The 19,383-nt window shown below is 35.6% G+C and overlaps 1 protein-coding gene and 2 pseudogenes across 3 annotated transcripts; 1 reads left to right on the top strand and 2 right to left on the bottom strand.

The window, feature by feature from the left end:
- The first annotated feature begins 629 nt into the window (after window positions 1-629).
- LOC129308354 (G-type lectin S-receptor-like serine/threonine-protein kinase LECRK2) lies at window positions 630-3,217 on the top strand (annotated as a pseudogene).
- A 415-nt stretch (window positions 3,218-3,632) lies between these two features.
- Window positions 3,633-9,870, bottom strand: LOC129308054 (amine oxidase [copper-containing] alpha 2, peroxisomal-like). Of its 3 annotated transcripts, XM_054949032.1 has the most exons (6): window positions 9,067-9,870; window positions 5,028-5,412; window positions 4,829-4,942; window positions 4,634-4,736; window positions 4,198-4,537; window positions 3,633-4,110 (listed from the first exon to the last, which is right to left on the bottom strand). In XM_054949032.1, the coding sequence occupies exons 1-6, from the start codon at window positions 9,852-9,854 to the stop codon at window positions 3,906-3,908; spliced, it is 1,935 nt and encodes a 644-aa protein (XP_054805007.1). In that variant the 5' UTR covers window positions 9,855-9,870; the 3' UTR covers window positions 3,633-3,905. The 3 variants fall into 3 exon arrangements, with proteins under 3 accessions (XP_054805007.1, XP_054805006.1, XP_054805008.1); XM_054949031.1 differs by having other exon boundaries at window positions 4,198-4,736; XM_054949033.1 differs by having other exon boundaries at window positions 3,945-4,110; window positions 4,229-4,736.
- A 6,019-nt stretch (window positions 9,871-15,889) lies between these two features.
- LOC129309865 (amine oxidase [copper-containing] alpha 3, peroxisomal-like) lies at window positions 15,890-19,153 on the bottom strand (annotated as a pseudogene).
- Window positions 19,154-19,383: the final 230 nt, after the last annotated feature.

Here is a 19,383-nt window from a genome sequence, read left to right as displayed (position 1 = left end):
CAAAATTAACGTGCAAGGTTCCTGTGTGTTCTTGAATTTTTCTATAAAAAAAATTATATTATTATAAATAATTTTCTCCAATTATATTTTTTTTATTATTATCAAATTATTTTTACAAAAATTATTAAAAATTTAAAATTAAATGGTCGGCTTCCTGCCTCTGTCACCGTTTGAACCCGTCTTTCATTATACTTTTTCCACTATCAGACCCCTTTCTGTTTTATTGTTCCAACACTCCGCATTTCCTTTATCAACAATAATTTATTATCGTAGTAACGAAAAGTAAACAATGATATAATCGGGCTCCAGAAGACAGTGGAAAAACAACTGAAGCTTCAAGAATCGACGTAAATATATGGGTTGGAATTTTAAATCAGGTCAGTCACATCAAGTTCGGTAGTTAGGTGGCCGCTATCGTCATATTGTGGAATGAAGCATCAGATTGACCAGCAAGCAATAGTCAAGAGTCAAATTTTGGAATAGTCTATGCAAGTATGTTTATCATCTCAACTTCTTATAAAATATGGATTGTCAGACCGCTATTTTCTCGTGTGACCTTAGGAGTCTGAATTTCCATACAAGTTCCTGAGACATCTTCCTATCTTGTTCTGCTCTGCACATGAATTCTCAATGGCTTCTATAATCTGCCTTGTTTTCTTGCACTAGTTTCATTCTTAAGCGTCTTACATGCCCAGAATCCTTCCTCGGCAATAAATTTGAATTCCAACATCACTGCTGGATCAAATTCTTCTTGGAAATCTCCATCCGGTGATTTTGAATTTGGATTCTACCATCTTCCCGGAGATTACTATCTGCTCGGAATATGGTTTGGGAAAATCCCTGAGAAAACTCTGGTTTGGTACCAGAACCTCCTCGTGAGAGCAAATTCCGTGATCCAACTCACTTCTGGAGGCCACCTTTGGCTCATGTATCCAAACGGAACCAACGATCAAATAGACAAAGGAAATGGAGATAGTGCAAGCTTAGCCTTCATGCAAGACGATGGCAATTTTGTGATGAAAGACTCCAATTCAAGGGTTGTTTGGCAGAGTTTTGATTCTCCCACTAACACGATGCTACCGGGGCAAGTCTTAAACGAGAATGATGCGCTCTATTCCAAGGGGAAAGGATCCCTGAACTACTCAAATGGAAACTTCAGGCTGTTGATGCAAAACGATGGTTACTTGGTACTTATTTCTTATCTATGGTCAGATCCTTCTAATTGGTACTCTGTAACAACATCATTCAATAACGTAAGTTTGGTATTCAATGATCGTGCTTTCTTGTACCTTACTAGCAGCTCCATCGATGTACATCCTTTGACGAATAACCCTCCAACCCCGACAGAAGATTTTTATCATAGAGCAACAATAGATGAAAATGGAAATTTTCATCGATATGCTTATAATCGGAGAAATGGCAGTGGGTGGATAAGGGTCTGGAGAGCCATTGATGACCCTTGCAGAGTGAATGCTATTTGTGGAGTGAATGGCATGTGCACTTCACCTGATAATGAAACAGTGCAGTGTGAATGCGTTCCAGGTTTTATCCCATTTAACACGACAAATGTAGCCTTAGGATGTCGCCCAGAAACTGTGATTAATTATTGTGCACAAGACCCTTCTAGGTTGAACTTCAAGCTGGACGTTCTAGATGATACTGATTTTCAGTTTGATTCCTTGTCAGACTTTGCTGAGCTGAAAACTGCAGATTTAGAAGCTTGTAAGAAATATGTCATGGATGATTGTAATGTAGTTGCTGCTACCTTCAATGCTACATCTTCAACATGTGCTAAGAAGAGGATGCCATTGGTGAATGCCAGAAAGAGTGCATCTTCAAAGGGACAAAAAGCTCTGCTTAAGGTTCCTTATTACAACAGTAATATGTCTGGAAGATTCGAAGGTTCAAAAAATAGAGTTTTGACGTCAGAGTTTTTCTCAAGATCATCCTTGCTATGAGTTCTACCCTTGCTTGCTTGTTTGGAGCCCTTGCTGTCTGCTACCACCCTTTAGCTCAAAGACTACTGCGAAGAGACAAGTTTCTAAATGCAAGGGCCATTGGAATCAACTTCAGAGAGTTCACATTCCAAGAGCTTCATGAAGCAACGGGTGGATTTAGTAAGATGATTGGTAAGGGATCTTCAGGCAAAGTCTATAGTGGAAATCTTGCTATTGATGATGCAAAAATTGCTATTGCGGTGAAGAAGCTGGAGAAGAAAAGTGACAAAAGTGAACAGGAGTTCATGACTGAGCTCAAGATCATCGGTCGCACACATCACAGAAACCTAGTTAGACTTCTGGGTTTTTGCATTGAGAAAAGCCACAGACTTCTTGTTTATGAGCTTCTGCCAAACGGATCACTGTCCAATTTTCTGTTCGGACAGAGAGAAAAACCTCATTGGGGTCAAAGGATTGATGTTGCTCTTGGAATTGCAAAGGGCTTACTTTACTTGCATGAAGAGTGTGAGACCCAGATCATACATTGGGACATCAAGCCCCAAAATGTATTGCTCGATCACAATTATGCAGCTAAGATTGCAGATTTTGGGCTGTCCAAACTTCTCAACAAAGAGCAAACCAGAACAAACACAAATCTCAGAGGAACTATAGGGTACATAGCCCCTGAATGGCTAAGGAGTGCACCAATAACTTCAAAAGTTGATGTCTTTAGCTTTGGGATTATGTTGCTTGAGATTATTTGCTGCAAAAGGCATGTCGAACAGAGTCAAGTAGACGACGAAGAGAGTGATGAAGATGATACAGTCCTTGCAAAATGGGTTCTGAGGTGTATCGTGTCAAAGAAACTAGAGCAATTAGCGGGTCACGACTCAGAAGTACGGAGTGATATGAAGAGGTTTGAGCAAATGGCCTTGGTTGGGTTATGGTGTATCCATCCAGATCCAGCACTCAGACCAACAATGAAGCAGGTGAATCCGATGCTAGAGGGAAACATGGTTGTTGGGGTTCCTCCATTGCTTTATGAGCAAATGACGGGATAAGAGCCTGTAGTTTTTCGATCTCTGCTTTATGAGCTGATGACTTGTAGTTTTATATTTGAATCCCTTTTATTGAAAAGCTTGCAATGGTCAGCATTGCTTTTTGCCGTTGATTCATTGGGGCGTTTGTGTCTCTGCGTTCTTAAATATATCTAAAATTAAAACTCTTATAAGTTAACTCTTTACTCTGTTAAAATGTATACACGAGATCTTTGGTGTATTTTTTTTCTATTATTATTCTCTATATATTCTAATGCATAAAGTCTCGTCTTTTTCTTTAAAAATCGGTGAATTGAAAAATATCTGTGAACATTGATAACTTCATTATAATGGAATATGAATCTTATAGAGCAACAAGAAATTGTTTTTAAATAATTGCGCCAGAGGGTCAAAAATTATACTGGCGACTTTTCCTTTGTTTTAAAAAAGTAATCGTTATATTATATTTTCTTTGGTTTTTTTTTCCCTATTTGATATCTAATCTCTATATTCACGGACAAATTGATTTTTTTTAAAAAAAATTCTCAAACTGCTCTAGTACTTTTTTTTTTAAATGAAAGAAACAAATAAAAAAAAATTGGATTCCTAACAAAGCCGAACCAAAGGCCCAAAAGTAATGCCCAATTAGTCAAGAAGGGAAGGAAGTCGTCCAGGTTTGAGACGTCAAGAAAAACTACAGAGAGCTGCAGGTAGCCCAAAAATTCAAGAGGGAAAAGAGGAGAGGGTGATTGAAGCTGCTCTCCGTGCCTATTATGTTGTGATCACAGATCACTATCTTGATATACACTAATGGGAGTGGGACTTCAGAAATAACTTCAGCAGAGTAAATGGAAGAAACAGAATGTATTAATCAAGTACAAATACATCATTATTTCCAGTGCTTCAGGCAAGCTATAACATGAAAATGCGGCTACGATTTGAGAGTGCAGTTAGGCAAGTTGACATGCTTTGGTGGTAAAACCTTAAGAACTGGATTTCTCTCGAAGAAGTTGGTGGGTCTTAGCTCAAATCCTCCGCTCAACGTTGGCATCACCGGAAAATCTTCCTGGCTAGGGACATGATGAAACCCTACCGTGTACCACAATACTATATCCTTGTTCTCTATCTTCCTGTCCCTGCACGTACATTTACGATCAATTAACATATTATACACATATATATGTGTGTATGTATTTATTCAATAATGAGTTTTGTGCTTGTGCCTTTGGTTCCAGGCGGCTAGAGTGTCATCACCTCTGCTACGATCAGCGTAGGGTCCTCCTGCCCATTTTTCGGACTTATTATAAGGGGTGACCCACACATTATAATTGGTGAATGCTGCTCTAATTTTCGGATAATCATCGGCCACCAAAAGTGGGTGTGATACTGAGCTTGGGATTAACCGATATCCCATTTTATTTCCGGGTTTTGTCTCCTTGTTAGGGTTTACCACTGCCAGCTCAGATGCCTTCAACCCTAAGTTTATTCTGGCATCAGCTTCAGTTATCGCAGTTTCCCTCACAACCTTCCAATAACTTTTTCTCGGTGTGTTATGATCAGTGACTGTTACAATCTCCAGATTACTCTTGACGAAGGAGTTGGCCTCTCCGTCAATGTCGAGGTCAAGATAATATGTTAAAAAGTGGTCATGATTGATACCAATGGTGTAGTCTGCTAGCAGCGTGCCGTAAACTTCCTCCTTGATTTGATCTGTGTGGGTGTACTTTCCTCCTTTTACCTCCAGTATACCACTAAGTCCAACCTGTTTAGTTTAAGACAGAACCATGTTCATAATATATAACAAGTCTAACGTAAATTTGAATGTATGCATGAAAAGAGTTGTATATTTTATACCCCAAGTTTGATGCTGCCGCTTGGTTTGAACTCCCAGTCTATGATGTAGTCATAGTTACCGATGGTAGAGACCATTCTCACCACTAGGCTCACATCTGGCCTCGCCTCCGTTATCTGCAGACAAATCCAAAATTATCATTATCAATGCAAAATAGTATGGTGGGTTTTTGCTCAAGCATCAGTCACCAGAAATACACACCACTTGGTCTGGGATTCCTATCTCAGTGTGACGCCACATGACATCGCCAGCATACTTTTCGAAGATGCAGAAGGCGTTGGGAATGTGGACGGGGTTGCCGTCGGAGGATTGGTAGAAAGCGTCGTGAAACACGGCGTTTGAGGGGCAATCGGTGAGAGGTTGAAGGGAAGAAGCGGACTGACCAAACCCAAATTCGCCACTGTCAAAGTAAGTCTTGTAATACCAGTCCTCGGTTGGGTCCATGTACGGCACGAATAGCTCTGATATGAACCCTCTGTACAGTACCCTCCTGTACTCTTGCTTTTCCAGATCGTATATTGAAGCCAGCGATATGATTGGTCCAGCTCGGATGTCAAATCCTATGTGAAATTCCCAGTTGGCCCACCTGAGTTCACCCCAGGTTTAATTGAGAAAGCGGTCAGCGTTCAGTTCATTATTAATTAGGCTCCCCGGCAAATTCATCACCGGCTCCCACAGACGAAATTTAAAGAATGAAGGAAAGTCAACGCATCGCATGCATCCAGTGGCTTGCTTGCAGTGTATCATATGTAAACTAAAAAGTTAGCCATTGGATGACATGGTTCATACAAATTTCACTTGTATCATTGTTGTTAGATCTCAACCAAATATAATTAACAACATGCCATGGAGCGATGAAAGGTCCAAAAATCAAACGCAGTAAATAGTATGGAAAAGAAATCGCAACAATTTTTACACACTAAGTTTGATATTGATATGTGATCAGTACTAAATATGACAATAACTACATAAATAAAAAAAATATCATTTAGAACAAGAAAAATATGTACTACAAATAACAAAAAAGAAGGATAATTTTTTTTATAAAATTATTATTAGTGTTGGTAGTTTTGAACGATTATCAGGCTTGTTATAAATGCGAAGTCTCAAATGTGATCAAAAGGTCTCCGAACTCCCTTGTCTTAATTTATCCATATGTGACGATCCCATGTCCAAATAATGGTCTTCTTGGCTCAATCTCTTCAAATCTTAAGGGTTATATTTTTTTCCTGACTCAGTGCTTACTTAATTTAAAAGGTTTCTTTTTAATTAAATGGACCACATCTTGTCTTAGTAGATGGCTTATTGAGCCTAATGTTCTCTCTTTTATACTTTTGGATTACAATCAAACGCCGTTTCATTTTAGGCTTGAACAATTACCTTACATAACTAAGACACCACATTAGTTGCTATGTGTCTATTCTTAACATGAAGTGGCAACTTTTGTTAAAATAAGAAATAATGATAGATAAATATGTGTTAAAAAAGGTGGTAAAGGTGAGGGATTTTTATATAGCTATCTCAAAGTTTAGAAGAGTTTTGTATATTTTAATTTAAAATAAAATAGAAAGATAATAAAAATTTTAGCTCTTCAAGTTTGTTTTAACTATTAATTTGGTCACTTGAATTTAATTTTTATTGATTTAGTTTCTTTTGTTCTCCTAGATTATTGTGTTGGTCTTTCAAGTTGTAAAAAACAGATTGACTTTTAAATTAATTTAATGTGTACAATATGTTGATGATATGGATGGTATGTATATGTAGTTAAATATGAATAAATTTACCTTAATTTTTTCAATATAATTACTTACATTGTATTTTCTTCTTTTATTTTTTTTAATTTTAGTACATGGCTGCCATCAATATTTTACTATATTTACGTCAGATTATTTTAACAATGTTACCTTATCTTTAAACAATAAGACCAAATCAACAAGTAAGACATAATTAAGATATTAGATTTCTTATATTAAGTATACTTAAAGATAATATACTCCATCAAAATAACTTAAGTCATTTGGTTATATATTTTCCAAACTTATATATTTATTATCTATTTTCTAATCTTAAGATGTGAAACTGCACTTATCTTCTAATATTTTTTCTATTACTTTTTTCTTTTTTCTTTCTTTTTCTTACCTGAGCTTGTACTTTTTTTTAAGTCTCAGAAGTCTCAGGTCTATTCAATTTATTTTCTTTTTTCTTCTTTTTTTTTAATCTCTCATTTTTTCATCTTTCATTTTTTTCCTTTTTTTTTGGTTTTTGGTTTCCAATCAAATAGCTTTGATACCATATTAGATTTTTTATATTAAGTATGTTTAAGATAGTATATTCTATCAAAACAGCTTAAGCCATTTGGTTATATACTTTCTAAATTTATATTTATTATCTATTTTCTAACCTCAAGACATAGGACTTCATTTATCTTCTAAATATAAGAGACCAATTCATAAAAATTAAATTTTGATTGAGATAAACTTGAGAGCTAAAAATGTCATTATTGCTAAAGTATTTAAAGTCACGTCATGATATCCAATGGCAATGCCAACACACAATAACAAAGTAAAAGACATTATAAGCTAAAAAGTAATGTTTTAAAAAACAAACCAGACAATGAATAGAAAATGTTAGTGGGTCACTGGTCTCATGATTCAACTGGTGGTTGAACCGATAATATAATAATTAAATAAAAAATAATATTTATATACATATATATTGAAAAAGGGTCAAAACGGTTCGACCACTCCAAGTTCTAGGTTTTTGCTCTGGGTCAAAGCAAGCCAATTCAAATCAACTGTCAGAATAGGCCAAATGGTTGAACCATATCATTTTTTTTCTCTACGTGATGATTTGACCTGTCTGAGTTGGTCCGGGTCTTAAAACATTGCTAAAAGGGACAAATCAGCATTGCCACGGATTCTATGAAAACAAAACTAAGTATTGAAAATGCTAAATATAAATATTAAAAATATGAAATATCAGTATTACAAATATGAAAAATGAGTATTGAAAAATCAATTCAAAAAGTTTTCGATTACAACCAATGACTACAATCCAATTTTTAAATATATTGTTAGTGGATTCTTAAATGTCATTTTCCCTAACTTTTAATAATCACATATATTTGAAAAGAACAAAACAAGAGAGTTGGAAATTGTCATCGTAATATTATACTACGAGTATGTGTATTATATTCAATGAGTTCCAATATATATATAATAAGTACTTATTTCATGATTTTATAATTAACTTAGAATAAATAAAAATTATTGAGTATTGATGCCAATTTAATTCAAGATATTTATTTAATTTTTAATTTTTTCTTTATAAAATAATTAATATAAATTTTAAAAAATATTAATTTATTTTAGACCAATTAAGTCATAGATTAATTACGGTTGGGTCATTAAATCTTGAACCAGCTTGTTGAAAGGCTGATCCAATTTTTAAAACCTTCATGTGTAGTGTTGGGCCGGCAACCATGTTCATGTATTTGTATTGTACTAATATACTAATTTGTGTTTTATGAAAAAAAAAAAAAAAAAAACTAATACATGCGCATGCGATTTCCTTGCTCCGTTTTTTATCAATTTTGACAGGGGACCTGATCATATCATCACACACGTGATCCGAGCACACGTATACGATGAGACAATTTCAGAGGCGGCTTGGTACTCGGGACGGCAAGTTCAAGGAATAACGAAGCCGACAAAATAATTTTATTACTGTTGAAGATAATTTTAAGAAATAACCATGGAGATATCCTATACAAGTATATACATGACATGTACGTATGCGTATCTCCCGTTTATGTCTCCGAAATATGGAGAGCAAATGTCAAATCTCTCCTGACTAATTAAGCAAGCAAGTGTGGATACATAATTGAAATTTTCTTGACTAACTTTAAGAGTGTGTTTAGTTGGGGAGACCGCTCCCCTCCCCTTCAAATTGGAAAGCTTCCCTCACCTTCCCCTCCCCCCCTCCTCACCTCCCCTTTCCTTCCCTCCCCTCCCCTCCTTTTAAATTAAATACACCTAAAGGAACATACATGATGAAAAATATAATTCATTTCTGTAACAAGTTTCAACTGTTTATTTCCCTCTTTTTAATTCGAACAAAGTGTAATTTGACAAGCCATATGTTATTTTGAAGGAAGCATAAAAAGTCCAAAAGTATCCATTGATGAAAAAGATAGCGGAAAAAGTGAAGAAAATCAGAGATCATATAATCCAGAACTAACCTCACAGTATGACCATGGATCTCAAAGCCAGGTCCTCGAGGTTGCAGAAAAGCTGAGCCCTTGAGCTCAGGACCAAAAGGAGGCTTCAACTCGGACGCTCGATACTCTGTACCCTCAGCTTCAGGCACCGGAGCCACCATCCTATCAGAGTATCCCACAATCTTCATCTCGTCAAGATCAACCACAACAGTTATTCCCTCCAACGGCCTCGCGTACAAGGTGATGGTTCCGTTCTTGTAAAAGCACTGGATGTTCAAAATCCTATCGGTCTTAACCTGCCCGAACCACCCCACGGTGAAAGTAGTGCACACAACCTGTGACAAATCAAGCCCCTTCTCGTTCACCGACTCTATAAACGGCTTGTATTTGAACGGAAGCTCAGAAGCTGTGGTTTGTTCGTCCAAGGTCAACATGGGGAAGCCATGGCCTTTGAACACTTTGGTGGAGACGATGGATAGGCTCGACAAGTCCACCGTGATCTCTAGAGATTTTTTTTCGAAGCGAGCGACGACGAAGGCTCGCCGAGGCATTGGGACTCGAGGTTTGGATTTTGAGGACAGCCATGACAGGATTGCGTGCTTGTCGGGCTCGTCCAGGCCTACATATTGGAAGGTTAGGTTGGTATGAGTGGAAGAGGCTGGATAGGACCTTGAGATTATGGTTCGGACCAGGTTGAACTCGGCTGGGGTTAAAGGGTCAAGTGGGTGTGGGTGGGTGGCTAGGACCGAGAGGGTAGAGAGTAGAGTGATGACGATGAAGAAGAGAACAAGTTGCGCAGTTGAAGCCATTGCTATATGTGAGTAGAAAAGTCGAAGCTCGACTTCTTATATAAGAATAATCATAAGCACTTCATTAATTTTAGTATCCTCGTGCACGTATTCATCGCCTGCCCTGAACAAAAACGCCAGCTGATAGATGATACAACCAACCACACGCCTTCAATGTGGGCCCTATTTTGCATGTGGTCAAGAAAAATAGTAATTACATACGCATGTGTGTGTGTGTGTGTGTGTGGAGATAAAAAAAAAAAATTAGGGATCCATCTGAAAATTAAGAATTGTAAGATGATCGGTACCTACCATTTTAAATATTTATGTCGATTTTATAAAATTTTGTTTATTTTTGCATTTATTTTATTAGCATGTATAGTTATTATTAATATGTTTAATAGCTAATACCTTTTAATTGAGGATAATTTGAGTTTAGTATAATGAATAATTATAATAAAATATTCCTAGCATCTTTTCTTCTTTTCGCAGCAGTGAAATATATGTGTGGTGTATCATGTGCGTGACAGAGTCAAGCTATTATGAGAACTTTAACTTGACAAGGTGAAATGCATTTGTTTCAATTAGGAATGATGCATAACTTTTTCCAAGTTTGTGTCCCGAAGCTTTAAAACTCGCCAATCATATCCAAGTAATTTGCTTCTTTTTTGACAAAACTGAGAATTGAGCCAGATTATTGAATTTTCGTATGTGATGATCAGTAGTTTCAACTTGGTGGTTGGCAAATTCGTAGTCACCCTTCTTTCATTTTCCGATGGGCTATAGTAAATTTGCGGACAAAAAAATGTTGACTGCCACATTTTCTTCAATGGACCTGCATATCTTGAAGTGATCACAGATCGGAAACCTTGCCCATAATTATATATATTCCACCCACTAATATTTACAAGTTTCTTCTTTCTTGTGCTTCAAACCCATTGCTAGCTCTTCAGCTTCCATTTAATCATCGAGATATATTGTAGTACGCACAGATAATCTAGGCTCGTCGCCCCAGATATTGATCATTATCCGTGAATATAATTAACTATTTTCTATGTCTATATATACAATATAAAATTTATAATAAATAGTAATACTTGTGGGTTAAATGATACTTTAAATGGCTTAAAGGTGATTTGAATTTTGAACTCGATCGTGTTAGATAAATTTTAAATTCAGAACAATTAAATTTTAAGTAATTTCAACCCCAACTTTACACTTATACATAATGGTGCCCATCATCTTCTGCTGTGCCTTTCTTTCCACCCATGTCTCTCTCTCTCTCTGCCTTCTCCTCCCTTCTCCCCTCTCTCTCTCCACCCCCACGTTTTTCTCTCTCTCTTCCCTTCTCCTTTTATTCCTTTTAAAGTCAGTCGCTCAGTAAGCATCCACGTGAATGACGAAAACAATTATTATCAATATGAAGGTCACATACAGATTGACAAATATAGTGCATGTATCTATTATCCACAATTCAAGAAGAAAACTCTACAATAATTTGAAAACCTGATATCCCCTGTCACCACTTTCCCATAGAACATCTGTTCGAAAGGTTTATTCTTGTTGTTCATAGTGAGTTCAGTGAGAAGGAGGCTAAGCAAGATCAACATGCAAGGGCCTACTCAAGTACACTGAATGGAAACATCAGAGTTCGGCCATCCACCATGGACGAATGTGAACCACCTCTGATCATCATCGTCGGCTTGCTCCTTCTTCCCTACACACAGAACTCCGTGATCGAGCGAGGCGACCACGATGGAGCGAGGAAGAAGCTGCAGAAAGTTAAAGGGATTGAGGACGTGGATGAGGAGTTCAACGATCTGGTGGCGGCAAGTGAAGCATCGAAGCAAGTGGCGCATCCACTGCGGAACCCGTTGCAGAGGAAGTACAGGCCACACCTCACCATGGCCATATTGATACCTTTCTTCCAGCTATTCACTGGGATCAATGAGATCATGTTCTATGCGCCTGTGTTGTTCAATTCAATTGGGTTCAAGGACGACGCGGCTCTCATGTCTGCTGTCATCACTAGTCTTGTTAATATGTGACTGTGCTTGGTCGTTCGGCTTGTTTTCTCGTCTCTGATATACCCTGAACATAATACTTGCGTTTGTATTTGTTCTATAGAATACATGAGATGGAATTCTGTACTGCGACGGTGTACCAGGTTCCTTTGCTAACTCCGTTACCTGCCGACGGTGTTCCAGGCAGAGAAGCTAGTGTGGTCATCGGCGGTATTTACAGAAGTAGATGGAGCTTACGGCATGAAGGAAGATGCACGCCACATCGATCGACGCGGACACTGAGCCCCCGCGTCGAAATCGAAATCGAAATCAAAATTAAAATTGAAATTAGAATTGGGATAAAATTAAATTTTAAAAATATATTTAATATGTTAAAAAAAATAAATAAAATTTTTATATTATTTTTGTTTGGCATGTAAGACAGGAAATGAAATTATGCTTAAAAGACAAAAATATTCCTAAAAATTAAAATCAAAATTAAAATGTATTAATATTGTGATTTAATTTTTCATATACTATTTAATATACAAATGAAATATTATATAGATGATGGATATTAAAAATAAGTAAAATATTTTTTAAATGAAATATTATAAATATTTAAATTATATATAAAAACACACACACATGATAATTTATATATATAAAAATTTGAATTGTCTGAGTTGGGCATTTTGAATTGGGCATATATATATATATATATATATAAATGAAAGTACGAGTTGAGCATTTTCAATTGTTCACTGTGCAACTGTCTGCATGCTCAATTTTTTCGGTATTAATCACAAATAAGCAAGGGCATAGTTGTCTTCTCTATTTTTATATGAGGATAAAATTGCCTTCAAAAAATACAATTTCATAGAATTGCTCCAATTTTATAGCTCCCATCAAAAAATTCAATTCAGCCTTTTTTGCTTGAATCAAGATTCTTGAGAATTTAAATTTACATGTACCAAACATCATTGTTTTATGATTTCAGTTTTAATTTCTTCTCGATACTTGTGACTCCACTCTACCAAACACAGCCTGATGGAGTGAGAAACGGCGTAGGTGAGAGAAAATGTGGGCCCCCGTAACAGAAGTTAATTCCGAAATTGACGGCGAGCACTGATTAGGTTCAACTGTTCGGATCCAAAATGTACCGACACTAATTCATGGTTCCAATCGCGCCTTAGCCTTAGGTTTCAAATTGTCATTTAACTCTTTTATTAATTATCACTTCCTTTGATATTACAAGAAATTTTTAACTTAAATCACTCCCATGAGTTTGAATTTTCTTTAAAATTACACACATTTTCATATTTATCCTATTTAATAAGGCGTCTTAATTAAAAAAATATTATTAATTATACCCCACTAAAAAGTATTTACAAAAAATCTTATTAATTGTATCTTCAAATATTTAAAATATCTTATATTTTTTAATATCTTATTTTTTACATACCACAATATAAATTATTTTTTAAAATTTTGCTTGCTCTAAAATATAGAGTATTGAATATAAGATATATATTTTTTAATTATACCTTTACTTTATTGAATAATAAACAATAGTATTTTAAATAAGTCAAATGTTACATTTATTACACTCATTGGCACAATTAAAAATATATAAAGATTTTTATAACATTAAATTTTTAACTAACTTTTTTAAATATATAAATTAATTAACAATTATTCATATTATAATATGAAAAAAACACTTAAAAAATGATTTTTATTTTTGAAAGAGGAGCAACATTTTTGATGGCATAAAAACACGACCTAGTTTTTGTACCGCATAGGAACGCTAGTTAGGATTAGGAGGTAATAACTAGATGGCGTGTGAGAATGAATATACTCTCTGCAACGACTTTGTACAGTTAAATCTATGAACATTCACATCATCAAATTATTAAAATATGGTCTAAAAGTTCAAGTGCATGTATTGAGCTAACTATAAGTTGAGGATATACAACGTCATGTCGAGGTAAAAGAGCCGTGTTTGTTCTTGCTTGTTTTCCTCCTGCCTCGTTCACGGGGCATTAGTCTCGATGACCAAATCAAATTAATTTTCATTTGTCTATGCTTTTCCTGAAATATCTACTTATCTAGTCGCGTGATTGATTCTGAACCACACACACATTACGGCAATTGCTTTGTTTTACATAACTAGAAATGAAAATAGTCTCAGCATTGACTTTCTTCGAAATGAAAAAGGCCCGAGAATTGGAAACTCAGCATTAGTGGGGTGAACCAATGGTTTTCGTCGGTTTGTGCGTGATATTTCATTTAATGTGAACCCATAAAATAAAATTTGTCAACAAATACAGCACTCTTCAAATTGGATCCGACAATCTCATTTAAAAAACAAAATGGCATCTAAGGCTTATCAAAGAAATTTATACCTGAAGCTAAATATATTTTGAATTTATTCTGCAAGCTCAAAACTTTTATATGCCATTATGCTTTCTAGTAAAAATACTCATTTGCCCCTTATTCAAAATGTACAAGTTTTTATATATATATATATATATAGGATGTCCATATATAATATAACTAATATAACAAGGTTCATATATTAACCACATAATGCCCATTTATTATATATAAATTTCACCTAGCTTCATAGTTAAATAATAATGTACAAGTTTCTCAAATGCACAAACAAAAAATGTTGATCTATAACATGACAAAGTCATAAATTAACAACACAATATTCATTTATTATATAATCTATGTGATTTGATTGAATAATAATATATAAGTTTTTCAAATATATAAATAACAGAATGTTCATATATAACACAGTAAGGTTCATACATTAATAATGCAATATTCATTCATCATACACAATCTGCACAGTTTGGTTAAACAATGTATAAGTTTTTTAGGTGTGTAAATAATAAAATGTTTATATATAATATGATAATGTTTATACATTAACAACACAATATTTTACGCACGATGTTTTTTTTCAAATGAGAGGCAAATAAATCTTTTCACTAGAAAACATATTTGAATATAAAGTTTTTAGGCCTGTAAAATAAATTCAAAATGTAGGGACCTTCTTAACTTTTCTCTTTTTTTTTTTTCATAAGCTCTTAACTTCTTTGATATGGGAGCTTTAGGTGCCATTCTTTCAAAAAAAAAACCAAAAGGAAAAAAGGATCCGACAAAAATACATTATTTTACTGCGGCCCTTCTTTTGTACGTTCCCGTGTGACAACAAAGTTTATTGGGAAGTCCAGACAGTATAGAAAATAATAAACCCATGTCGACAATAGCTTCGTTTTTTTGTTCACGTAGACGTGGTATGAATAATCTCAAATCAAAGATGCGTAAATTTCGTTAATCAATAACATAAACTTTTTCGCTTTCACTTTTCCTCATTAGTTGGAAGGGGGTTTTCCATATTACTTTTTAGATGGAAATATTTGCTTTAAATGTAAACTAAAAGACAGAGCTAACAAATGTTGACTCATTTAATAGGAGTTTAGTTCCTAACTCACAAATGTAAGGAATTTATTAGCAAAAGATCTAAGTACATTTGACTCTCCACATCCAAGTTACTTAAACTTTTTTGACAAAAAAAAAAAGAAAATATATCATTCAAGGACTATTAACGATATTTAATATCAAACAAGGATTAAAAAATTTTAAAAATAATTTTAGATCAAAAAAGACTATTATACCCATGCCTTTTTAATTAACAAGTAGTCCTTTTTTAATTAACAAGTAATCATTCACATTTAACAAGAAACCATCACCAAAAATTAAAAAAGCTTGGTTGTGGGTATGGACAAGTTTAGATCATGCTGCCATTCAATAATTAACAAATATTTATTTACATTTAATAAAAAGTTATTCACTAATTAATAAGTTTAAAAATATAAAATAGCTTAGTTGTAAAAAGGGATAATTGTAGACTGTGTTTCAATAAGTAATTATTCATTAATTAAGAAGTACATATCTTTATTTAACAAATGTCATTCGATAATTGACAAATTCAAAAATTTAAAAGAGTTAGGTTGTGAGAAAGAAAAAGTGTAAATCATATTTTAACAATTAAATATTTGTTAGTTAATAAGTACACATTTGTATTTAATAAAAAATTATTTGCTAATTGACAAATGCAAGAATCTGAAAAAACTTAGTTGGGGAAGGGATAAGTGTAAATTATATTTTAATAAATAGTCATTTATTAATTAACAAGTATTCATTAATATTTAATAAAAATTATATTTAAAAAGAGAGGCAGGAGTATTGTAATCTTTTCTTTCTAAAGTTATTTTCAAATCATTCCCGTAATGATATTTTAAAATCTTTTAATCCTTATTCACATCAAATATCCTCACCCGTCTTTGAATGATGTTTTTCCAACAAATAAAATAAAAGAAGATACGTCATAGACCAAAATCAAACAGTCCATTCCCGCGGACAGAATCATGAAAACCTGGAAGGAAATCAAATAATTTATTATTAAACAAACAAGCGGGAACCAAAAGTGCATGAACTTTTAGACTTTTTACTGTGAATCCCTCCCCTGTTGACTATGACAACCACACACAGCGAACCACAAAAATCAAATTAGGGAAACATGCCTCCTTCATAATATGTATAATTCAGTTAAAAGCTAGCTCTGAATTTTACGTCTCCCATTTATTGGATACCTATTGTGAATGTGATGATGAAGCCGTTAATGGCTAACTGAACTAATTAAGGCTGAGAAGTGCACTTGACGCCACGCACAGGCTTTGCTGGCCTCACTTTAAGCACTGGATTTCTCTCGAAGAAATTGGTCGGTCTTAGCTCAAACCCTCCACTCAGTGTCGGCATTGTGGGAAAATCTTCCTGGCATGGCACATGATGGAATCCCACAGTGTGCCACAGCACTATATCCTCGTTCTCAATATTCCTGTTCCTGCACCGTGTACGCAATCGAGGAATGTATCAAGAAACTTGATTGATACTTTTTGATCTTGGGTCAAACATAAGTAGTATTAATAATTAGTATTTACCTTAGGGTCCAAGTGGCCAAAGTATCATCACCTCTGCCATGTTCAGCGTACAAGCCACCAGCCCATTTCTCAGACTTATTGTAAGGAGTAACCATGACGTTATAATTGGCGAAGGCTCCTCTTATTTGCGGATAATCGTCATTCAACAACAATGGATGAGCCACAGGGCCTGGAAATAGACGGTACGCAATGTTATTCCCCACCTTAGTCTTCTTGTTAGGGTTCACGATTGCCAGCTCGCTTGGCTTCAATCCCACGTTGATCTTAGCATCAGCCTCTGTTTTAGCTGTTTCAAGCGCAACTGTCCAGTAACTGTTCCTCGGTGAGCTGTGATCTTTTACGGCGACAGTCTCTAAATTGGTCTTCACAAAGGAATTGGCTTCTCCATCGATGTCGAGGTCAAGATGATAGGTCAAGTAGTGGTCATGGTGGGTCCCGATTGTGTAATCTGCTAGCAGTGTTCCAAATGCATCCCCCTTGATTTGATCTAAGTGGGTGTACATTGTTCCCTTAATTCCTAAAACTCCTGTTAGCCCAACCTGTTCCCATACAAAGACAAAATGAGCTAGCGGTCATTACAACTATGTATGATTTTGTCAAACTCTTCGATGAATTTGCAATGCATTCATGATTTTGTAGAAGTTAGGAATATGAATGTATACCCCAAGTTTGATGGAACCACTGGGCTTAAATTCCCAGTCTATGATGTAGTCGTAGTTGCCCACAGTTGAGACTGTTCTCACCACAAGCGTTACATCTGGTCTGACTTCCGTTATCTGTCCGTGGAGGGGGAAAAAGAGCATTATTATAGTCTTAATAAAAATGTAAAGTTAGGCTAATGAAGAAATACAATAAATTTACGTTTTCATTGACTTCGACTTCTGTGTGACGCCACATGATATCTCCAGCATGCTTCTCAAAGACGCAAAATGCATTGCATATTTTGACTGGCTTGCCGTCTTCTCCAGCATAATAGGCATCCAAAAATACAGCATTGGGAGGGCAATCCGCGCGAGGCTTAAGTGGGACCATGGATTGCCCAAACCCATACTCTCCACTATCGAGATAGGTCTTGAAGAACCAGTCTGCCGTTGGGTCCATGTATGGCACGAAGAACTCTGAGATGTACCCTCTGTACAGAACCCGACGGTATTTGTGCTGTTCCATATCATATATGGAAGCTAGAGATATTATCGGTCCAGCTCTCACGTCAAATCCTACGTGAAGTTTCCAGTTTGACCAACTGCCCTTGTCCAAAACACGAGTAATTTCATAGGTTAGCCAGCAAACACTGAATTAATTTTTCAAGCTATATATAATTAAGTTTCACTTATACCTAGTCATTTTTGTTGAAGATTAATGTTCTATATATATTAATCAATGCTTTATAAGTTTCTTTTTTAGTAATTTTTAACTAAAGGTAACTCTCGCATCAGCCTGACATATATATTTTAAAGGGATAAATTCTCAAACAAATTAATTAACCTGATAGAATGGCCATCGATGCTAAAGCCAGGTCCATTTGGGACAATAGTCATCCCATTGAGCTCAGGACCAAAAGGAGGCTTCTGCTTTCAGAATCTGTACTCCGTGTTGTCAGGTCGAGCCAACGGAACGTTTCCCCTATCAAAATATTGAATGATCTTCCTGTCATCAAGATCAGCCACCATCGTTATCCCCTCCACTGGCCTAACGTACATGTTTGCACTTTCCACCTCATCTACGTAAAAGCACTGAAGCTTCAACGTCCTTTTGCTCTTCACTTCCCCATACCACCCCCCAGTGAATGTGGTGCAAACAACGTTGGAAATATTTAAGCTCCTTTTGTTGATGGACTGAATAAAGGGTTGGTATTTATGGGGGAGTTCGGACACACAGTCTTGCTCATCAAAACTGAGCATAGGGAAGCCATGGCCACTGTACACTTTAGTCGACACTATGGCGCGTTTGGATAAGTCTACAGTGATCTCTAAGCTCTGCTTGTTGAAACGAGCGATGGCAAAGGCTCTACGAGGTGGGAGGGACGACTTGGAGTATAGCCATGAAAGAACAGAAGGCTTTTCAGGATCATCCAATCCGATGTATTGGAAAGTGAACTTAGGGGGCGAGAATGGATATGATTTTTTGACTATAGTTCGAATGAGGTCGAACTCGGATGGGGTTAGAGGGTCTAGAGGGTGTTGATGGGAGGACGAATGAGAAGCTGTTGCAGAGCAGAAGCAAAACAAGAAGAGAGGAAAGAGGGAAAAGAGGTTTGGTTTCATTTGTGCTAATGAACCAATGAACAGTTCGGAGAAGGTATGGATGTGTGTGTGGCCAATACGAAGGGTGGTGTGAGGTTTTTAAATAGCATGGCATCACTCACCAACTGGCAGTAAAATATTTGACAAAGGCGGGCAATAGGATATACTATAAATTTTCCCACGTGACACAGCACTCTCGCTAATAAGTATCCTGATTACATTAAATTTAATTAATCATATCGTTATACCAATTCAACTTTGTTCGACCAGATTTGGAAGAAAG

The sequence above is a fragment of the Prosopis cineraria genome, unplaced genomic scaffold (assembly GCF_029017545.1).
Source record: "Prosopis cineraria cultivar Desert tree isolate PC_DT_omini unplaced genomic scaffold, ASM2901754v1 PC4, whole genome shotgun sequence".
NCBI classification, from domain to species: Eukaryota; Viridiplantae; Streptophyta; class Magnoliopsida; order Fabales; family Fabaceae; genus Prosopis; species Prosopis cineraria.
Note: the sequence above shows the minus strand (reverse complement) of the source record. Positions and strands in the feature narration are given on the sequence as shown.

What these genes read in the sequence shown, in the direction of transcription:
- LOC129308054 (XM_054949031.1), bottom strand. Translation starts at nt 9,854, where the DNA reads ATGGCTTCAACTGCGCAACTTGTTCTCTTCTTCATCGTCATCACTCTA. An exon ending in ATCCATGGTCATACTGTGAG is followed by an intron (nt 5,413 to 9,066) that starts GTTAGTTCTGGA and finishes GGGTGAACTCAG; the next exon opens with GTGGGCCAACTGGGAATTTC. An exon ending in CTAGCCGCCTGGAACCAAAG is followed by an intron (nt 4,111 to 4,197) that starts GCACAAGCACAA and finishes ATGTACGTGCAG; the next exon opens with GGACAGGAAGATAGAGAACA.